Source organism: Pipra filicauda, unplaced genomic scaffold, assembly GCF_003945595.2.
Source record: "Pipra filicauda isolate LSUMZ 115617 unplaced genomic scaffold, ASM394559v2 scaffold265_size1292809_pilon, whole genome shotgun sequence".
Taxonomy (NCBI): Eukaryota; Metazoa; Chordata; class Aves; order Passeriformes; family Pipridae; genus Pipra; species Pipra filicauda.
The window spans coordinates 1,151,626-1,172,196 of NW_024104382.1; the positions used below are offsets into that span (position 1 = coordinate 1,151,626).

The 20,571-nt window shown below is 41.4% G+C and overlaps 1 protein-coding gene across 3 annotated transcripts in view; it reads left to right on the plus strand.

Moving 5' to 3' along the window:
* Nucleotides 1–20,143, plus strand: part of ARFGEF2 (ADP ribosylation factor guanine nucleotide exchange factor 2) — a 31,366-nt gene extending 11,223 nt beyond the window's left edge. For 2 of the 3 annotated variants that reach the window (XM_027751872.2, XM_027751873.2), the window contains 32 exons: nt 25–173; nt 584–714; nt 1,006–1,240; nt 1,489–1,588; nt 1,811–1,950; nt 2,412–2,520; nt 3,028–3,229; nt 3,969–4,080; nt 4,652–4,857; nt 5,747–5,831; nt 5,918–6,089; nt 6,592–6,743; nt 6,929–7,057; nt 7,428–7,586; nt 8,755–8,902; nt 9,772–9,871; nt 10,605–10,645; nt 10,723–10,892; nt 11,482–11,633; nt 11,781–11,953; nt 12,369–12,529; nt 13,349–13,479; nt 13,587–13,716; nt 14,167–14,302; nt 15,126–15,264; nt 15,371–15,425; nt 15,674–15,788; nt 16,045–16,175; nt 17,174–17,342; nt 17,698–17,836; nt 18,977–19,094; nt 19,729–20,143. In XM_027751872.2, coding sequence (XP_027607673.1) covers nt 25–173; nt 584–714; nt 1,006–1,240; nt 1,489–1,588; nt 1,811–1,950; nt 2,412–2,520; nt 3,028–3,229; nt 3,969–4,080; nt 4,652–4,857; nt 5,747–5,831; nt 5,918–6,089; nt 6,592–6,743; nt 6,929–7,057; nt 7,428–7,586; nt 8,755–8,902; nt 9,772–9,871; nt 10,605–10,645; nt 10,723–10,892; nt 11,482–11,633; nt 11,781–11,953; nt 12,369–12,529; nt 13,349–13,479; nt 13,587–13,716; nt 14,167–14,302; nt 15,126–15,264; nt 15,371–15,425; nt 15,674–15,788; nt 16,045–16,175; nt 17,174–17,342; nt 17,698–17,836; nt 18,977–19,094; nt 19,729–19,905 — 4,466 coding nt within the window. In that variant the 3' untranslated portion in view covers nt 19,906–20,143. Of the gene's footprint in view, nt 1–24; nt 174–583; nt 715–1,005; nt 1,241–1,488; nt 1,589–1,810; nt 1,951–2,411; nt 2,521–3,027; nt 3,230–3,968; nt 4,081–4,651; nt 4,858–5,746; nt 5,832–5,917; nt 6,090–6,591; nt 6,744–6,928; nt 7,058–7,427; nt 7,587–8,754; nt 8,903–9,771; nt 9,872–10,604; nt 10,646–10,722; nt 10,893–11,481; nt 11,634–11,780; nt 11,954–12,368; nt 12,530–13,348; nt 13,480–13,586; nt 13,717–14,166; nt 14,303–15,125; nt 15,265–15,370; nt 15,426–15,673; nt 15,789–16,044; nt 16,176–17,173; nt 17,343–17,697; nt 17,857–17,900; nt 18,949–18,976; nt 19,095–19,728 lie in introns of those variants that run through there. The other variant, XM_039382338.1, reaches the window with a different exon arrangement.
* Nucleotides 20,144–20,571: the final 428 nt, after the last annotated feature.

The following is a 20,571-nucleotide window of genomic DNA, read 5'->3' on the forward strand; positions in this document are numbered from 1 at the left end:
CAGTGTTCGTTTTTTCCCCTTTAGTGGCTGAAGAAAAGCAGGTAACAGAACCAGTCAGGGCTCTGCCTGCACTGGAGACTGCAGATACTGTTCTTTCTGGCTCTAGCAATGAAAACGTGCAAACAAACGGGATTTCAGATGATGGGCAGTCTGTTTCCTCCACTGATAATCTGGTAAATAACTTCGTGGGATGCTGATGTACATTTAGGAGAGATGTTTTTATTGTGCCAACTAATAGAGTGGAATTTTGGGGTAGAAAAGAGGCAGAAACTCTCATGTGTGTGTCCTGCTCAGGTTCAAAAAGGAAGCAACAACTGCAATTTAAGTATATATTGAAAACACCTGTCCTAAAATTGATTATGTCAGTTGTATTTTAATACAGAGTGGGGACAGAGGTGAAGAGTCAGTCAATGTGTCTGAAAAGATCCAGATCCCTTGTAATCCTGTTTAGGTTTAGCTTAAAGTTTGCCAAGTGTACCATTTTTTTCGATGTGTAGCTGATTCTCAGGGGAGCTGTAGAATCTCGTAATCGCTCTGTTCCTTTGTCTCACTGAAGATCTGTGTTGTGTTTCTTGCTCTCAAGGAAACAGATGTATCTGGACATCAAGCTGCTGCCAGATTTTCCCATGTTCTTCAAAAGGATGCCTTCCTTGTGTTCAGGTCGTTGTGCAAGCTCTCCATGAAACCGCTCGGGGATGGACCACCAGACCCCAAGTAATGAGGCTGTATTTATTACACTGTCCTGTCCAGGTAGCTTTTGGACACAGTTAAGAAGCTGCTGTATAGTAAAGCAGATATTCAAGTATGCTAGTCCAAGATGTTAATATTCCTGAAAAATTCCCAAATTAAGGTGGTGGATGTTCAAAAATCAGTTGCAGGCTGATTTCCACCCCTCTTGCCCCCCACACTGAAGCGAATTAAAATAGCATGGAAGAAATGCTAGAGTGCTCATGTTGAATACAGGCATGTACTCAGAAATATAAAAATACATTTAATTTTTCCTAGATCCCATGAGTTGCGCTCCAAGGTCGTGTCTCTGCAGCTGCTCCTGTCGGTGCTGCAGAACGCGGGTCCGGTTTTCAGGACACACGAAATGTTCATCAATGCAATCAAGCAATATCTTTGTGTAGCATTATCTAAAAACGGAGTCTCTTCTGTTCCTGACGTGTTTGAGCTCTCTCTCGCCATCTTTCTCACGCTGCTTTCGAATTTTAAGACCCATTTAAAAATGCAGATTGAGGTGAGAGACTTTATAATTTCCATATGCTCTAGTTCTCACATTTAAATACTGCAGTAGGCTGGAACTTACAAGTTAATGTCTTAGTTTGGTTTGCTTAATGAACTAGTACATTGCTACTGTATTTAAATCCTAATATGCATGAAAGGATCCTCTTCAAGGGGAATTACTGAACAGAAATTAATTTGTACATTTGACATCATTCTAATAAGTTTCATATTATCAAGTCCTTTACCTTATTTATTTTGCAGGTGTTCTTCAAAGAGATCTTCCTGAATATTCTAGAGACTTCTTCAAGTTCCTTTGAACACAAATGGATGGTGATTCAGACTTTAACTAGAATTTGTGCAGGTATTTCCACTGTGAGAAACAATCACTTTCTCTGGCAGCAGATGAGAATTATTTTGAAGACAAATGCCACATATAATGTTAAAGTGTGAAAATTTGAATTTGATCCCAGAGTGCTTGGGTTAAGTGTCTGGATTCATCCACACTGCCTGCTCCAACTGGCTGATTCCTTTAAAAAATGCTATTTCACTGAATGCTAATACTTGTGTTTTCTTTATTTTCAAGATGCCCAGTGTGTAGTGGATATTTATGTGAACTATGACTGTGATTTAAACGCTGCTAATATTTTTGAGCGCCTGGTGAATGATTTGTCCAAAATTGCACAGGGACGAAGTGGGCATGAGTTGGGCATGACACCTTTACAGGTAAGGAGAACAGCTTGGAAGATAAGGTACTGTTGTTTCATAAGCAGTGTTGTCTCTGTGTCCCTACTGATACCACCAGTGGTTCCTGTTGTCTGTAACCTACTCATGGTACTCACGTTTTATTAGTTTGCCAATTTGCTGTTGGATGCTGAAGCAGTGCCCTGGTTTGCTGTGAGCACTGGTTCTGGGCTCTCTGGCTGGACTGCTATGGCAAAGAGAACCAAACAAGCCTTCCTCTGCCTCACTCAAACAACTTCCCTTCTGGGGCTTATGAACCAGCAGTACCTTCATCTTGGGTTTGCTTTGCACAGACTTTGTGCCATATCTCCACCAGAAGTATTTTACTTTTAAGATAATACTTTCCCAATCCTTAGAGGGAGATTGGTGTAGAGACTGTTTCCAGCACTGTTTGTGGTTTGGTTTCGGTTTTTATTTTATTATTATTTTTCTTCATGTTTTAGGAGCTCAGCCTGAGGAAAAAAGGACTTGAATGTTTGGTTTCCATTTTGAAATGTATGGTAGAATGGAGCAAAGACCTTTATGTGAATCCCAATCACCAGACTGGCTTGGGTAAGATTGTTTCCTTATGGAGAGACTAATTTGTCTCATCAGTTTGTCCTTGTGTTTGTTCAGTGCTTAGAAGCTGTTCAGAAGTGTGGATGCCAGGTTTGTACATAACAATTTGTTTATACAAGTGAAGTATTTCACCAACAGTTGTTAATGCTGCTGCAGTAACTGACTCTCCACGGGTCTGGTTCAAATAACCAGGTTCTGTTGATGAGCTTTAGCCAGGCCCTTGTCTACACTATGAAAGCTTGTGCAGAGCAAGACATGTGATCAATCTTGCAGGAACTAAACTGAAGTGCAGGAATTTCTCTGTAGCTTCTGTTGCTCTTCTGCCTTTGGCTGGATTATTTTGGAATTGTGTCGATAGAGCATCTTCATGTCGTGCAGACGGCCAAAATGTGCACATGGTAAAATGAGAATATTAGACTCATAGATTTCTGCTAAAAAGTTCTATAATTAAAAGCTCTGGACTGAACAGGAAAACTTAAATCTTGCCTTGTTTATAAACAGGTTCATACAAACCATCTGAACAGGAAATGGCTGAAGGTAAATGCCTGGAGAGTGGAGGGAGACGGAGTAGTGTCAGTTCCTTGGACTCCACCGTGTCCTCAGGAGTTGGAAGTGTTGGTACTCAGACTGCTGTCCCGGATGACCCGGAGCAATTTGAAGTCATCAAGCAACAAAAGGAAATAATTGAACATGGGATAGAACTGTAAGCCCAGTATGACAGGAAAATTAAAGTTTACTAGTAAAAAAACGTGTACAACCATATTGTTTCTTATGGTCTCACACAGTCATACCTGTAGGAACACTTACAAATTGATTTTAATGCTGAAGACTCTTGCCTGCTGCTGTCAGAAACCAGTGCTGGAGGCTGTTGTAGTTAAAAGGAATTACATAAAATCATGGGTGGAGTGGAAGGTGTTTTCACAGCTTTCCTTTCTGCTGGCTCAGCTGCACAGAAGTGTGTATGCCTAGAGAGAAATTGGTTTGAGGGGCAGGATTATCTTACAGATCTTACACCACTTGTTGTCTTTTATTGAAATAGAGTTTGGAGAATCATTGCCTGGCTATGCTTTACTTCTTTTTTATTAATTTGAAGATCTTCATGTCTGTAAATGCGAGAAGGAGGTCTCGAACAGCGACATTTTTATGTTTTGCATAAAGTCTCTAATTTTTAACATTTCAGAAAGGTCAATTTTTAAGTGAGTTTTTCAGCAATAACTTAAAAGGTTATCAGCAACTGAATGTACCTTAAGAAATAGAGCCTGTAGTGTGATATAGGTAATAGATTTGTTGCACATTCTTTGACTTCTTTTCTAACTAGAAACAAAAGACATGGAGCTACAGCACAGAATCTTTGGTTTATAAGGGCTCTGTAAAACTGAAATTTTATAGGCTGTGATATTTTTAATGTATGTCTCAATTTCCCCATGTTTTTGTCTGAATAGGTTTAATAAAAAACCGAAGAGGGGAATACAGTATCTACAGGAGCAGGGGATGCTTGGCACTACAGCTGAGGACCTGGCACAATTCTTACACCAAGAGGAACGCCTCTGTTCTGTAAGATTACTGCAGCATGAGATAATGAACACACTTGCCCCTAGTACTTTCTCCCCTGCCCCTGCTGTCTGTGTGCACCCTCTCTGTAGTGCCTATCTTAGTAATAGAGAACTGAACATGCAAGGCTTCTCATGGAGACACTTAATGCCAAAGTTCCTTACTGTTTACTTGCTGTCCCAGGCTTTCCAGTAAAGTATTGTGTTACAATAATGTGCTGGAGGGTTCCCCATGAATGGAACGTGCATTTCATCTGTCCCTGCGTTAGCAGCACCTTCCCAGCACTGAAGTATCGTGTACTGCAAAGCTGTGTGTGAACCCAGGCACAGTTCAGCTTTGCTTGGCTCTGCAGTAATGCAGATCTTGCCCTTGGAAGTGAGGGAAGCAGGACTATGCAGACTAAGGGCACATCCACTGCCCTTAGTCTCTCTTGCCACCCCTCCCAGGGCTGCTCTGCCCACTCAGCGACGCGTGTCAGCCTTACACAACTGAGCTGTGCAACTCTTGGGCTAGAAACCTTCTTACAAAGCTGGCAGTTGGATTGCACAGTAATAACTGTCTCTTGTGTTTTTAGACTCAAGTAGGGGAGTTTCTTGGGGAAAGCAACAAGTTTAACAAGGAAGTGATGTATGCCTATGTAGACCAGCTTGATTTCTGTGGAAAAGACTTTGTCTCTGCTCTGCGTATATTTCTGGAAGGTTTTCGTCTGCCAGGCGAAGCCCAGAAGATCGATAGATTAATGGAGAAGTTTGCTGCTAGATACATTGAGTGCAACCAACGGTAATTCAAACCTTTGTGTTGGACAAATGCCTGAAGAACATTCCCTGCTGTGCTGTTTGTGGCCCTTAGGGACAAACCAGGCTTGTGTGAGGAGCATGTCTTGCTGCTGATCCTGGTGCTGAACCTCCTCAGCAGCTGGGCAAGATGGAAACTTTGGATAGGAAGTATACTGATCCTGGCATTTCTTTAAACCCTGTTGCTGGAAAGGATTTACCAGAAGGAATTACTGGAAGAGGGAAGCCTTAAGTTTGTTAAATTGTCTCTGTACTAGCTGTTCCATTTTTAAACAAATGTAGATCAGTCAAGCAGAAAAAACAGTAGAAGCAATTGCTAAAATTAAAAATTCATGACATAAACAGCTAATATGACATTACAATGTTTTTGCTTGCCCGTCAGATGTGGAACAAAGCGTGTATATGTTATTTGATACCAAATAGGCAACGTTGCTATTGTTCCTGATGTGATAAACTAGCACTGAAGTTTAGCTCCGTGTCTGGCTTAATTGATTCCCATTCCTTAGTCCAGGTGGTACATCACTGGGCTGGTTTTGTCATTCTTTATGAAACCCTGGGAGTGAAAAATAACCTGTCCTGTAACTTTTGTGGGATTACCCAAAGAAGGATAATGTATAATCTTTAGGGAATGTACTTGAAAATCTTGGTCACCACTAGTTTTTGGTATTGTAGAGATGATGCTTTTTTTTTTTTCCTTTTTATTTGCATTTTAAACCATTTGGGGCTTGAGGTGTTTCTAACTGCTGGCTTCAGGCTCTGTTAGAACTTTGGTTGAATCCAGAGCACTTCTGCATATTCTTCTTGCATGTAGAACTAGAGCTAATAGATTGAGGAATTGAGGCTCTGTAAACCTCTTTTGTTTTTTCCTCCCTCAGGCAAACACTATTTGCTAGTGCTGACACTGCTTATGTTTTGGCATACTCCATTATAATGCTGACTACAGACTTGCACAGTCCACAGGTAGGAATTTAAAAAGCCTAAACTTCTAGAGTCTCCCTGAAACTTGCATTCAAAATCTGATATCCAATTTCCATTCTTTTTTACAGGTAAAAAATAAAATGACAAAGGAGCAGTACATTAAAATGAATCGAGGAATCAATGACAGTAAAGACCTGCCAGTAGAGTATTTATCCACAATCTATGAAGAAATAGAAGGAAAGAAAATTGCCATGAAAGAGACAAAAGAATACGCAATTGCAACCAAGTGTAGTAAACCAAGTAAGAAGAACCCTTTTGCAGATTCCCTGAATCAAAATAGGAAGAAAATTAATTTGCTTGAAAATTGAAATTACAGCCTTTAGTATAAGGATAAAGAAACACTAAGTTTTTAATTTATTTATCAAGTTGGTGAGGGCTAGTTTCGTTTTTGGGGATGGGAAGCTAAGAAGATGAAGGATTTTCTATCCATTTCTACAGGCAGAATGACTTTGCATCTCTGACTTGGAATGATTAGGTCATAGCACGTGGCATACAGTAAAGGGCTGAATTAGTTATTTTGTATAGAATAAAGTCTTACGTTTGGGTGTGGTTCTTAGTCCTGGAATTCCTTGCTTGCAACCTTGGACAGCCCCCTGACTTCTAACATTCTGAAAGATTTTTTTATCTTTAGGTTTCATTTGCAAATACCTTTATTTAAAGTTTTGTGATGCTCAGTGTGAAGACAGGGAATATGGTCTTATACAAAAAAGGCATCAGTGTGACTGGGTGGTGTTCCCCTTAGGTGTGGCCAACGAGAAGCAGCGGAGGTTGTTGTACAACTTGGAGATGGAGCAGATGGCAAAGACAGCCAAGGCCCTGATGGAGGCAGTGAGCCACGCCAAGGCGCCTTTCACCAGCGCCACTCACCTGGACCACGTCAGGCCCATGTTCAAAGTGAGTGCCACTCACTGGGTCTTCATTACCAAGAGCTTTAAGCATGGGGGGAAAAAGTGAAAAATTGCTCTGAAGGGTTTGGTAATGCAACAGCTGGACTCTTTGGGTATATTTGATTTCAGTGACCCAGTGTTTTGGGCTAAAATCGTAACAGACTTCTGAACTTACTTTCTTCCTCTCTTTAGCTCGTCTGGACTCCATTGCTGGCAGCTTACAGTGTTGGCTTGCAGAACTGTGATGACACAGAGGTTGCATCTCTGTGTTTGGAAGGAATACGCTGTGCCATTAGGATAGCTTGTATCTTTGGAATGCAGGTTGGTACCGGACTTAGCCTGGGGCTTGCTAAGAGTTCTGGGAGGCAGGTGAAGAATCAATAACAGCTTATATGTAGAAAGTGAATTGTCTCATCTGCTTTCCTGAAATGGTAAAAGATTTCAGGAGATAAAAAAATGGTAAAAAGATTTCAAGATTTCAACTTGATATAATCAAGTTTTCTTCAACTCTGCTTTCCTTTTTCTTGCTGAGTCTTCTATTAAGAGTGTTTGCTAACTGGCATCATGCTCTCCTTAAGCTGGAAGGTGTTCTAACAGTGCCAGCTACCTATGGAAGGAAAATTGTGGAGGCAAAGTACTTTCTCTGCTTCTTCAGGGACTCAATTACAATGTTTGTTTCTCTGTCTTGTAGCTTGAACGAGATGCTTATGTACAGGCCCTTGCTCGATTTTCCTTGTTGACTGCCAGTTCCAGCATTACAGAAATGAAACAGAAGAACATTGATACCATTAAGACACTCATTACAGTTGCTCACACAGATGGCAACTATCTCGGGAATTCTTGGCATGAGGTAAATATTGATTAGGTTAAATAGTAAACTGTGGTGTCCTTTGAAAACCTGCAGGATATTTTTTCTTCTATCAGCTCCCAGAACCCTCCTGAAAATGTGGAGGAAGTGCATTATATTGTTAGTGGGATTTTTGATATAAATGTGTGTGCATATACACACACACATATATATAAAACATAATGCACTGCTGGTTTTTTGGAAGACCCTGTAGAGACTGTGTGACAATACTGTAATTTTTGAGGGTGTGTTTGATATGAATTTAAAACAATATTAAAAATGTCATTTGGCTCCAGAGAATTCTGCATGTCAACTACTGTATTCTTGTTCATGGAAACAAGTTCACAGGTCCAAACCTGTCTGTGTGCAGTGTTTGGCAACATTTACAGCTAAGAGCATGAAAAATTAGGGCTGAAGTAATTTGGTTGGGGATAGGTAAGGAGAGGCTATCAGGATCATATGTATTTTTAAAGCCTGTTTTCCAGGAGCTCTTTTAATGAGCTCTAAATGTGTGCTGCTGCTGAAAGGGGCATTCCTGCTGCATTATGTTCTCTGGCACTAGTCTTGGGCTACATGGTACGAACCAAAAGGTGCCACAGCTGACAGTGCCTCGGACCTGGCTCAGAGCACACCCTCCCAGGTGCCTGTGCCAGGCCAAACGTGGCAGGGGAGGAGGAGGAGGAGGGAAAAGATGGGGAATTTTGTGCTGATGGCTGATTGACATCATGGACATTTACACTCTAGGTTGGACCATCGTTACTTTAAGTGGTGATGGCTGCAATGATTCAGTCTCTCCATCTCTCTAGAGATGAATGATGGACATTGAAATCTCTAGAAGATCAACTCCAAGTTGTTTATAGTCTTGATGCTGTGAGAAGTAATAAAAAGGCTTCCTGTAATAGTTAGAGGTCCAAGTTAGATTTTTGGGCACTGTTTATTTTATTCTTGTACTGGAATGATTCATGGTGGCTGATCTTGAATGAATCACTCAACTTCATTTTTAGTTTTACTGGTAATGTTTCAGCTACCTCAAAGCTGTGGTTGGGTCAAAGGTGTTCTAAAGGTTGGAGAACCTGGGAAGCTTATAAATATTAAATATATATATATATCTGTTAGGAATAAAAATATGGTAGTGTCCAGAAACACAATGTTTAATTTCTTTTGGTTGTAGATCTTGAAATGTATTAGCCAGCTGGAACTGGCACAGCTCATAGGAACTGGCGTGAAAACTCGGTATTTGTCTGGCTCTGGGCGTGAGAGGGAAGGCAGCATTAAGGGCTATGCCTCTGCAGGGGAGGAGTTTATGGGCCTGGGATTAGGTAAGATGATTAATCCTGGACTTCACAAAAGTGCACATGTCAATGAAGTAGGATGGCTAAGAATACTCAGTGTTATAAGATATTCAAATATGTTTACTTACTTCCCATTGGATTAATGAACCTTAAAAAAAAAAAGAGCAAATGTATATTTCAAGATGTGTTTATAATTACCAAATCTGCTCTAACTTTGGAATTGGGTTAAGCTGTTTAACAACGCCTCCAGATTTATTTGTTGGAATGTACTGTTTTCAAAACTGTTTTACCACACATGGCTTTGTTACAAGTATTATCAGTTATTTTTTTATGCTCAGTTGCTCATAGTAAGCCATTTTTCTTTAGGAATAAATAGATGTTTCAATGATTGATAATTCGTTTTCCAAAGGAATTTCTGATCTCTGCATGTTGGGCTTGCTGTTCCAGTTCCTGTTGTTTCTGCAGTATATGCAAGAAGCAAACCTTAGATTTTAGGCTGTAAATTAGAGAGACAAGGCAAGTTGCCTTAATCTTTGGAAAACCATTAAGGAAGCATTTTAATTTGAAAATACTGTGGAGTGGACTATACATGATGATGATGAATATAGAACTGTTCCCGGCATTAACTGCTTGTAGCTGACTTATAGTTCATATTTTAAAAGAATATTTTATAATTTCCAATTTTATTAACAGCATCATATCATCTTAATGAAAATTATGTTTAACTTCGTAATAATCTGGCACGGATCTGGCAAGGGCACCATCTGCTCCTTATAAATGACATGGTAACTGGAAGCAGTAGTCACTTCTCTTTATCTATTTGTTTAATGTTGGAGTTAATATCAAGTCACGATTTCATGATGCTAAATGCAGGTTTTTAATGGCTTTTATTGAAGGGAACCTGGTTGGGAGTGGGGCTGACAAACGGCACATGGCGAGCATCCAGGAGTCCGTGGGGGAGACCAGCTCCCAGAGTGTGGTGGTGGCAGTGGACAGGTACTGAGAATGGAACCTCTGCACTCTTATCTAAATCCTTATCTTTGTTGGCTCCCTTTGTTGTCTAAAGATGTGCTTCTGTCCTAAATCATGTGTTGGAATGGGACTTCTTAATAATTACTGAAACTAGTGTGCAAGTCTGTGGAGTTAGACATTCAGGCTTGCAGCATTTATTCTAACATACTATTTGATGTCCAGCATCAAAGTCCAAAAGATTTGGGACCACTGTCAGTGGTTTGAACTCCTCTTGAGACTGGACAGCTGAAGTGGGAGAAGGGCCAACAGTGCATCCTTAGTCTTCCTCCAGTCTGTTTTGACAGGCACTGCTGACCGTGTTCCCAGACCATGTTAAGATCAAGCAGGTGGCTGGCATCCAAGTCTTGCAGCAGAGCTTTCTTAATGTCTTTTTATTGTCCCTGTGAAATTTAACATACTGTCACCCAAATGAGTGTTCCAGCATCACTTGCTCTGGATAAAATGGTGAGCCTGTGCCTGCTCCTGCAGCAGAACATGAGCACAGGAGACTGTGACTTGGAGTGGGGAGAATGCTTAGACTAAGGAGAGGGGCATGAACTGCTGCCAAGGGGTAAGAATAAAACAGTTGCAGAGTTCATGGCATGGAGGATTGTGAAGTACTCCCAGGAGATGTGCTGACCTCTTTCTACAACACTGGGATGTGTTTGACTCCTGTGGATGCGCAGCTGAAACTCCAACTCGTTTCTTTGTTCCGTAGGATATTTACGGGCTCGACTCGGCTGGATGGGAACGCCATAGGTACGTGCTGAGCAGCAGTGGGTCACAGGGGCCCTGCAGTGGAACCTCTGGGCTCACTGCAGGCTTCTCCTGTGCAGTTGACTTTGTGCGGTGGCTCTGTGCCGTGTCCATGGATGAACTGGCTTCCCCGCACCACCCTCGCATGTTCAGCCTGCAGAAGATCGTGGAGATCTCCTATTACAACATGAACCGCATCAGGCTGCAGTGGTCGAGGATCTGGCACGTGATTGGAGATCACTTCAATAAGGTACTTGTTCAAATCAAGTTACAGAACATATGAGAATAGCAGGATTTCTTTAATCAGCTTTTTCCTTCTGTGTCCTTAGTGGCTTAAGCTGTGATATTGAAAAAAAAAGTTCCATTCAAGGCACCTACAGGAAGCACCTATTTAAAAATCTAAAGTGTATAAATAGAAATGGAAATGTTTATGGTAATGATTTTTAATCACTTTGTATTTGTCATTTTGTATTTGTAATTTTTCTTTGTCTTGTCTTTCTGAGCAAATGCCAAGTTAATTTCCTCTAAAATGTGCACAGATGATCCTGGAACAGTTTTTTTCCCTTGGCAACTGAACCAAGATTTTTATTTTATTATTTTTTAGCATCTAGCTGGCTATTATAGTTCTGCATTGTTGTATACAAAATCCACAGGTCTGTTCAGATGGATCAAATGACAGAAAGCCTCCTTCAAGAGGAACCCCGTATTTCCTAAATATCTGAACACTAGAACGTGCCAGCGATTTTTAGGGGGCTGAGATGGAACTGGAATGATGAATTTGTTATTCATGTGAGTGATACATGAGCTGATAAGTGTTTGAAACTATGCTTTTCTCCTAGGTTGGGTGTAACCCTAATGAAGATGTCGCCATCTTTGCCGTAGACTCATTAAGGCAGCTGTCAATGAAATTTCTTGAGAAGGGAGAGTTGGCCAACTTCCGCTTCCAGAAAGACTTCCTAAGGCCTTTTGAGCATATTATGAAGAAAAACAGGTGTGAGACACTGCAACCTCTGCTTTGTCTTTCTTTAGTCCTGCTTAAGGATGTCACTGGGTGTGGGATAGGTGGTCGAGCGCATGGAAGAGGGGCAGTTGCTTTGTGCCAGTGTAAAGTCTTGCTTTCCTGTTTATGTTTTTGAAGATCTCCGACTATTCGGGACATGGTGATACGCTGTATTGCTCAGATGGTGAACTCTCAGGCTGGTAACATTCGTTCAGGCTGGAAAAATATCTTTGCAGTCTTTCATCAGGCGGCGTCAGACCACGATGGGAATATTGTGGAGCTGGCCTTTCAGACTACAGCACACATAGTCAGTAAGTAGTGCTTGACAGATGCAAGTACCCAAATTAGCTTTGCTGCTGTGAGGCTGCTTTAAAAGGCTCACCTGAACAAGCCTTTTGTATTTCCAGGCAAATAAACACAAGACCTTGCAGCCAGATTGTTTAAACTCTGCAGCTGGGTCCTACCCATTAAGTCTCCCGATTGCTATGAACAGGAAAAACTAGATACAGATATTGTGCTGTAGAACTTTGGAATGCAGTTGGTGGGGTGGGCTTGGGAAGAATGCAAGAGAAGGCAAAGAACCATATGAAATGTAGAAGATCTGTTCCTTCCACTTTTGCCTGTCCTGTAGTGTGTACTGTGGTTGCCATGTCTAGATCGATGCAGTTTATCTACGGATTTCAATACCAGTAAATTTTAAGAAGTGTATTTGTTTGTTCTTCACAGCAAATATTTTCCAGCAGCATTTCCCAGCAGCAATTGACTCATTTCAGGATGCAGTAAAATGCCTCTCTGAGTTTGCCTGTAACGTTGCCTTCCCGGACACCAGCATGGAGGCCATCAGGCTTATTCGCTACTGTGCAAAATATGTCTCAGAGAGACCACAGGTACATTGGAATTCTTACCCTTGTGCATTCTCACTCTCTCTTCTGCTGGTAAAAAGAGACTAATCTTGTTTCTAAGAGCGAGCTTTCAGACTTAAACTTCAGTTGCAAGTGTTTGTATTAAAAGCTTGTTCGGATTTAGGAGTAATTTTGGTATTATGTAAGCAGTAAATTAGGGCTAATTAAAAAATGTTCAGTCTTATAAGTCCAAATTGGAAATAACCAAATGAAGTAGTCCTTGTTTGGTTTTTTGTGTGGTTTTGTAGTGTTAGGATGACCTGGAAAGCAATACCTTTTGTTCTGTCCCCCCTAATTCTGCCTAGTTTAATTGGATACAAACTTGCATATTTTTCTACATCAGTCTGTTGTGTGAAGACTGAGTACAATAATCACTTGGCTGAAGAGAGCCTGGAGTTCCATTGCAGTTGCATGTCCCCAGTGCACACAGCATTCAAGGTACTAGAGAAGTGCAGAACTGGTTTCTGCCAATTTTAGGTTTCCTTGTTACCTATATTTATATGACAGTTGTCTGTCCCTGTTAAAGTTGCTTTCTAAAAAGTCCAAACCTTGATAACTTGTAAGGCCTCTAGTTGGACTGAAGTAAAACAGATTGAGGTATTTATTTCCATATATTTTTTCCAGTATTTTTGCAAATAGTTACATCTTACATTTATATTTTACAGGATTTGAGGGTTGCAGTAGGAACTAAGCTAACTTTCCAAGTCTATCTGTGCCACTAGTAGTATCTAAATTTGTCACATTTAAAGATTTTTTTTAAGATTGTTGGTTTAAAATCTTTTTTTTTTCCTGCCCATCTTGAAGGTTTTAAGAGAATACACAAGTGATGACATGAATGTGGCTCCTGGGGACAGAGTATGGGTCAGAGGATGGTTTCCCATTTTATTTGAACTTTCTTGTATCATCAATCGTTGCAAATTAGATGTTCGAACAAGGTAATAAAGCTTTTATCTTTTTCCTTTTTTTTTAAATTCTGTTATTAAAAAGATCACTGGAATTCATTGTAACATCTGTTCCTTTAATTGTTTGGTTTTGTTTATAGAGGCTTAACAGTGATGTTTGAAATCATGAAGAGTTACGGGCATACCTTTGAAAAGCACTGGTGGCAAGACCTGTTCAGAATTGTGTTTCGGATTTTTGATAATATGAAACTCCCTGAACAACAAACAGAGGTAAAAGCAAAAAAACTCTCAAAGCAAGCATTTTTTAGAGTTCTGCTTTTAGGAGCTTGCACAACCAAGGCAGCATTTTGTATGGTTTGTCTTGTCAGTGTATTGCCACCCCCATAGTGCCCCAGCCTTTACGACACGTTTTGTGTTCTGTTGAGTTCTGTGGCATGAATGAAACTTGTCATAGTGTCCAGTGACCTCTCTGTGTGTTCTGTCTGTCTGATTATTTTCAAGGGGAACGTTCTCTGTTGTGAACATGTGCAGTTTTCTGAGCCGTGTTCGCGTGGCCACCTAAGAGCTTCTGACCAGGCACCTGCAGTCGTGAGGCTTTAGTTTTATCTGGGTTCTCCTCCTCTCCTCAGAGGCTGTTTATTTTGTTGAGCAGCCAGGTATAAGCCAAGTCATCATGGAGGAACCCACATAAACCCAAAGGTTTTCCATTCTCTCCCCCAGAAATCCGAGTGGATGACCACGACGTGCAACCACGCGCTCTACGCCATCTGCGACGTCTTCACCCAGTTCTACGAGGCTTTGCACGAGATCCTCCTTCCCGACATACTTGCACAGTTGCACTGGTGTGTAAAACAAGGTACCTTATTTACTTGTATCTTTTGAATAAATCTTATTTTAAAATGTTCATTATTCAAGGAGGGGAAAGGTACCTGAATTTTGGAAGAATAGAAACTACCGTTGGGGGACAGTATGTTATGCAGTGTATTGATGCGGTATCTTGAATATTTGAGCACCAATCTATTTAATGATTTGGGCAGCTCTTCTGTTTCTGTGTTCATAATGTGCTCGTGGTGTTACTGTGACACAGCAAAGGCTTTTAGAAGGTGGTGTTAATCTTCTGAGGGTTCTGCCAACAACTTTCTCAGTTTGACTGCAGGGATACATTACCTCCTTTATTTACACATAGAGGTATTTATGTATATTCTGGTTTTTTTTCTTTTTTCCTTTTCTCTCATTGCACCTTTCCTCCCTTCTCCCACCCACTGAGTGCTTTCAAATACAACTTCCTGAAGAACATGTTTTCTTTCAGGCTCCAATTCCTACACCTGTAATCCTGCATGTTGGCAGCATGGAATCTGGGGGGATGATCTTGCAGGAAATCATAAGTTTATGATTGCTGCTTTTCCTTCCTTTGTCTCACTGTGTGCTTCCTTTCTGCTTCTGTCCTGTCCTTTGTCTTCCCTGGTTGGATTTCCATCTTGTGAAGCTTGAAACTATTTTTTATTCAGTAGGTTCCTCAGCTTGATATTGTTGTACCATACTTTACAGAAAGGCTTTGAGCCAAGACACCATGCATTTCACAGTACTAGTATAAACTGTTAGTGGAGCAGTAATAGGGAATGCCTAATTTTTCATCGATATTGTAGATGTTGATAAATATGGAATGTTTCTTTCCACAGATAATGAGCAGTTGGCACGATCAGGTACAAACTGCCTGGAAAACCTGGTAATACTCAATGGACAGAAATTCAGCCCTGAAGTCTGGGGCCAGACATGCAATTGTATGCTAGAAATCTTCAAAACAACTATTCCTCATGTGTAAGTTCATACATTTCACTCTTATACTAATACCCAATTCCAGAGCAACAATATTTACCTTTCTTGTTTTGTTCTGTTTGGTTGGTATTTTTTTTGCTCTGTGAAGCTTGCTGACATGGAGGCCTGCAGGAATGGAGGAAGATTCATCTGAAAAACACTTGGTAAGAATTAATTCAGGGCAATAAACTGACTTTAAAGGGGTTTGTGTTAGGTCAACTTTTGAAATATTCTGTTGTAGTCAATACACTTGACAAGGAATTGACAGTATTTGGTGTCATTGTAAAAAAAGGATGTAAAGAATGGATTCAGGAAGCCTTTGAATCTAAGATGAGTGAAGTCATCTGAAAACTGATAGCTGGTTGAGGGTTAGTGTTTTGGATTGCTGGAATTGCTCTGCATTCTCTTTTAGGATTTGGACCTAGATCATCAGTCTTTAAGCAGCATGGATAAAAATGCTTCTGAAAGAGGACAAAGTCAGTATTCAAATCCAACAGATGAGAGCTGGAAGGGTGGTCCTTATACAAGTAAGGAGAATGGGCAAGCTTTTTCAATGCATTTTTATAGCCAGTCTTAGTTCACTTTTGTAGTTTTGGGGCAGTTAAACTTGGGGTACATCTTTGCAACTTGTGTTTATGCCTTGCAGAGAGATTTTCTCCTTAGAAGATAATTCACAGCATCACTAACTATCAAAATGCTAATGGCAATGTCCTGTTTTGTTAGCCTGTTGTAAGTGAACTGGTGTGAGTTGCTTCTGAAACTTGTGTTGCTCCATTTCATTAGACCAGAAACTATTTGCTGGCCTCCTTATCAAGTGTGTGGTGCAGCTGGAGTTGATACAGACCATTGATAACATAGTGTTCTATCCAGCAACAAGCAAGAAGGAGGATGCTGAGCACATGGCTGCAGCTCAGGTACCATCAGACTTACTTGTGACCTTGTTGTGACAGTAAAATACAAACTATGATGTGTATTTACAAAATAGTCGTTTCTTTTAATAACTCAGCACTACCCTGAATGTGTGTGTAAATTACTCTTAAGTTTGGGTTTTTTTTTTTGATCTGCCTCCAATGCTTCCTGGCAGTCTGCCTGTTGCAGTATTATATTGCCTCTATTTTAATTGTCAATATAATAGATTATCTTTCTTTTTACAATGAATGCATACTCATCAAGAATGGTTTTGGTTTGTTTTGGGGAAAGCATTCTTTTCTGCTCTTTAGTCTGAGTGTCTTCATTTAGTCACAGCTGAGGCTCTACTCAGCCTCTGGATGTTTGCACAGGAGTTTTTGCAGAAGCTGAATTTGAGCAAAGTCAGTGGTCAAGATTCCACTCATCACCAGCCTTGGAGACATCAGTGTTCCTGAAAGTTCTGATTCTAGGGAATAGTGCACAGTAGCTCTTGCTTGGCGGTTAATAAAGCACTAAGCTAGAATTTTGGGCCTAGTGCATTCAGGTAGTGTTTTGGGGATGGTATAGTTAAATTCCTAGTGAAATTAGCTAAAAATATTGACCAATTTAATTAAATTTGACCTGAGCCAAAGATAGGGAATTTCTACACCAGGCAACATTTAAACTTGCACTGTTTTTGTGGTTCATTTTGATGTTCTTCAGAATTCAACAGACCTACCCAGCCAGCTTCTAGAGGAGAAGAAATGTTCTGTATTGTATTGCTTGGACTGTAATGCTTTGATAAGGAAATTCTCCCCTTGCTCTTGATTCTTATGTTCTTACCAGTAACTAGGATAGACCATAACTTCTCTCTTCTCCAATACTCCACTGAGAAGAGTACAACTCTGATCTTTGACAGCACCACTCTTCTGTGTTTTATTACACTGATACTGCACTTGCACCTAAAATGGAATTTGGAGTTAGTGTGGGTCATGTCATGTGCTCTCTCTCCCCTGCCCCTTAGCGAGACGCATTGGATGCAGATATCCACATTGACACAGAGGACCAAGGAATGTACAAATACATGTCTTCTCATCACCTCTTTAAGTTACTGGATTGTCTGCAAGAGTCTCATTCGTTTTCAAAAGCCTTTAACTCAAACTATGAGCAGCGAACTGTGTTATGGAGAGCAGGTGAGGCTTTTATTCTTATTTGATAAAAATGCTGAGCTCCACTTCAGCTTTAACTATTGCAGCACTACAGTGTGACTTGCAATAACCTGTACGGTTCAGCTGAAGGTTGCATGCTTTTGTTTGCTAAATTATCTGCTTTGTTTGATTAAAGTAGAGCTACACAGCTGCTACTGCTGTAGTAAATTGTCTTTATAAATAGATCGGGTTTCAGTCAAAATCAAAGAGGAGGCAATACTATCTGGACAAGAAACCATTACTAGTCACTGATGCAGGTAGCGTTGATAAACTTCATTTTTGGCCAGTAACTCCAAATGTGAATGTTCCCTCTCTTCCTGTGTGTGTGACTGATCTCTAGGGTTCAAGGGTAAATCAAAACCCAATCTCTTAAAACAAGAGACCAGCAGCTTGGCGTGCTGCTTGAGGATCCTGTTCCGGATGTACGTGGATGAAAGCCGGCGGGACTCCTGGGATGCGGTTCAGCGGCGGCTGCTCAGGTAGGAGAGCCTGGGGACAAGGGCTGTTCCCCCTCAGCCACCACAGCTCACAGCCTGGGGACAGGGGCTGTTCCCCCTCAGCCACCACAGCTCACAGCCTGGGGACAAGGGCTGTTCCCCCTCAGCCACCACAGCTCACAGCCTGGGGACAAACAGCCCAGTCCGTGGAGATGACCATGGATAAACAGATAGAACGACTCTCTATTAGAAGTTAATTTAGCAGTAAGGAAACAATCTGCCTGAACAAAGGAAGCACCTTCTTGCCTGACATAGGCTTTTCTTTACAGAAGTGATGATGTCTGAATACTTTTACCACCAGAGTCCATAGTGATAGTCAGAGGTATAATAGGATACACTGCACTCCCTTTAGATTATTGTAAGCTGCTGTATACCTAGAATTTAAACAAATGTAGAAAATCATGCTAAATAAATATAAAAAGGTATTTGGATGGGTTGTTGGTACATAGAAGTTCAAATTACTAATCTCTGATCAAATGTGAAGATCTTCCAAGCCTGCTGTTGGCACTAAGGCAGTGGATTCTGATCTACTAGCATCTGTGGACGTGTTAATCTGCTTAGTGTGTAAAAGGGAAGGTTCCATTGCTTCTTTAATTAAGTGTGTCCTAAAATAGCCATAGTTAAGTGGTACAGTTTGTACCTTGTGTTTACAGTCTGCAGCAGGGACCAAAAATTTATTAATACAATAATAATTCCTCTTTAATCCGTGACGCTGAGCTCTGCAGATCTTTTTTAAACCAGCCTAGATTTGGAGGGAGAGCTCTCTCACGGTGCTGTTGCTTCAGCTGTCCCAGTATAAGAGTCAGGAAATAGTGTTTGCAGGTTGAAGGTGACAGCACTTCAATTACAAAATGTTTATTGGGCAAGTCAGACTTTTCCATCTCTGTCTCTGTCGTTCTCTGTTGCCAACATGAAAAGTATTTCAAGTTATCCGGAACAACTCCTGTAACAGAAAAGACAAAACAAATTTATGTAGTTAAAGTTGTTGCATGTGATTGAAAACTTTCCCATTGAAGTGCATCTTGCTTGAAAACAAGATACAATGAGAGGACAAACTGCACGTTATAAAAAGCTTTATAAGTGTTTTCTTTATGGTTTGTGTGGCCTGTGCCCTCTCTCCAGTGTGTGCAGTGAAGCCCTGGCATATTTTATTACTGTCAACTCAGAAAGCCACAGAGAAGCCTGGACCAATCTCCTGCTGTTGCTTCTAACAAAAACACTAAAAATCAGTGATGACAAGGTAAGAAGGGGCTGGAAGTCATGTCTGTTTGTGTTCAGGTATGTTTTCCCATTCCTGCTTCAGTCTGAGTTCATTCTGCATTACTATGCATGCTGGAGGTGGCAGTTCCTCATGGCGAGTGCTCTCCTCACACTACAGCAGTGTCTGTTGTCTGCAGGCACTCTGCATTTGGGAATGGGGCTGCATCCCTGGAATTCTCAGCTGTGTGGGAATGGGGATAGAATTACTGAAGAGCTTTCATATAGAAGCACAATGACTGTCCAGTGATGGATGGGCTTGTGCTGTGTTACAGCTGCACGAGAATGGGAGGGGTGAATTTCACCACTGTGAAACTGGAATTCCAGTTCCCTGACAGCGATGGCAGAAATAATTTTGAAGAAAAGTGAATGCTAATATTCACGTTGCTACCAATAGTCCCTGATACCAGCTCTAGGCTGAGGTGGTTTCAGAACCACCTCACAGACCAGTCTGACTCTGTGAAGGGCCAAGGGCTCTGTGTGCGGCGGCTGCGCAAACACACGCAGAGCTCGGCAGCGCCTGGTGCTTTACCAAGTTGGTGTGGCCACGAGTGTGGAAAACCTCTGTGTTTCCCTGTAGCAGCAGAGAATAACGTTGTGGTTTGTGTGTTGGACAGTTCCGGGCACACGCGGCCACGTACTACCCGTACCTGTGTGAGCTCATGCAGTTCGACCTGATCCCCGAGCTCCGCGCCGTGCTCAGGAGGTTCTTCCTGCGCATCGGGGTCGTGTTCAACATCTGCGGGACCGAGGAGCACGGACGGACAGCGGGAGGGAGTTTGCCCTCCTGGTAGCCCCGAGCAGGGCTGCTGTCAGGGCCTGTACATAAAGCTGTGCTCCAGAGATGGATTGAAGTGGACGGGAAAAAATGGGAGCCTGGCGTATCACCGCGGCAGCAAGTTATTCTTACCACAGTGGCGTTTGGGGACGAGGAAAATAATCCTGTTCTGTCCATCCTACAAAACTGTCAGCAGTTTTATTTAAACGATTGCTTACAGAGTCAATACAGTAGGTGTACAGTCTCTGTTTCAATGCTCGTCATCCTCATGATCCGGTCTCTCTCTCCCAGTCTTTTCTCCACTGCTCGGTCCTGCATCCCAGCCAGAGCTGATAAATCAGCTGGATCTCTCCACAGAAATTACGCCCCTTGGAAGTGATGACTGTAGTTGTGTAGCCTTGTGATGTTGGCTCATGTGTTCGTAATAAACTCAACTGCAGTGGCCAAGGAACCACCTGAGACCCCTCTGGGCTTTCCTTTGTGGCCAGGACCAGGCCAGGCTGGGGTGTTGATGTGGACAGCCCATAGGATATTTGGAGAGAGGGTTTTCCTCCTGTTTAGCAAGTAATTTAAAAAACTTTTTTTAATATCAGTACTGTATCTTCTGAGACTTATTTTTGGTTTTACGGAAGATTTTACATCAGGAGCATCAATAGCATCTACTCCCTTTAGCTTGTTAGGC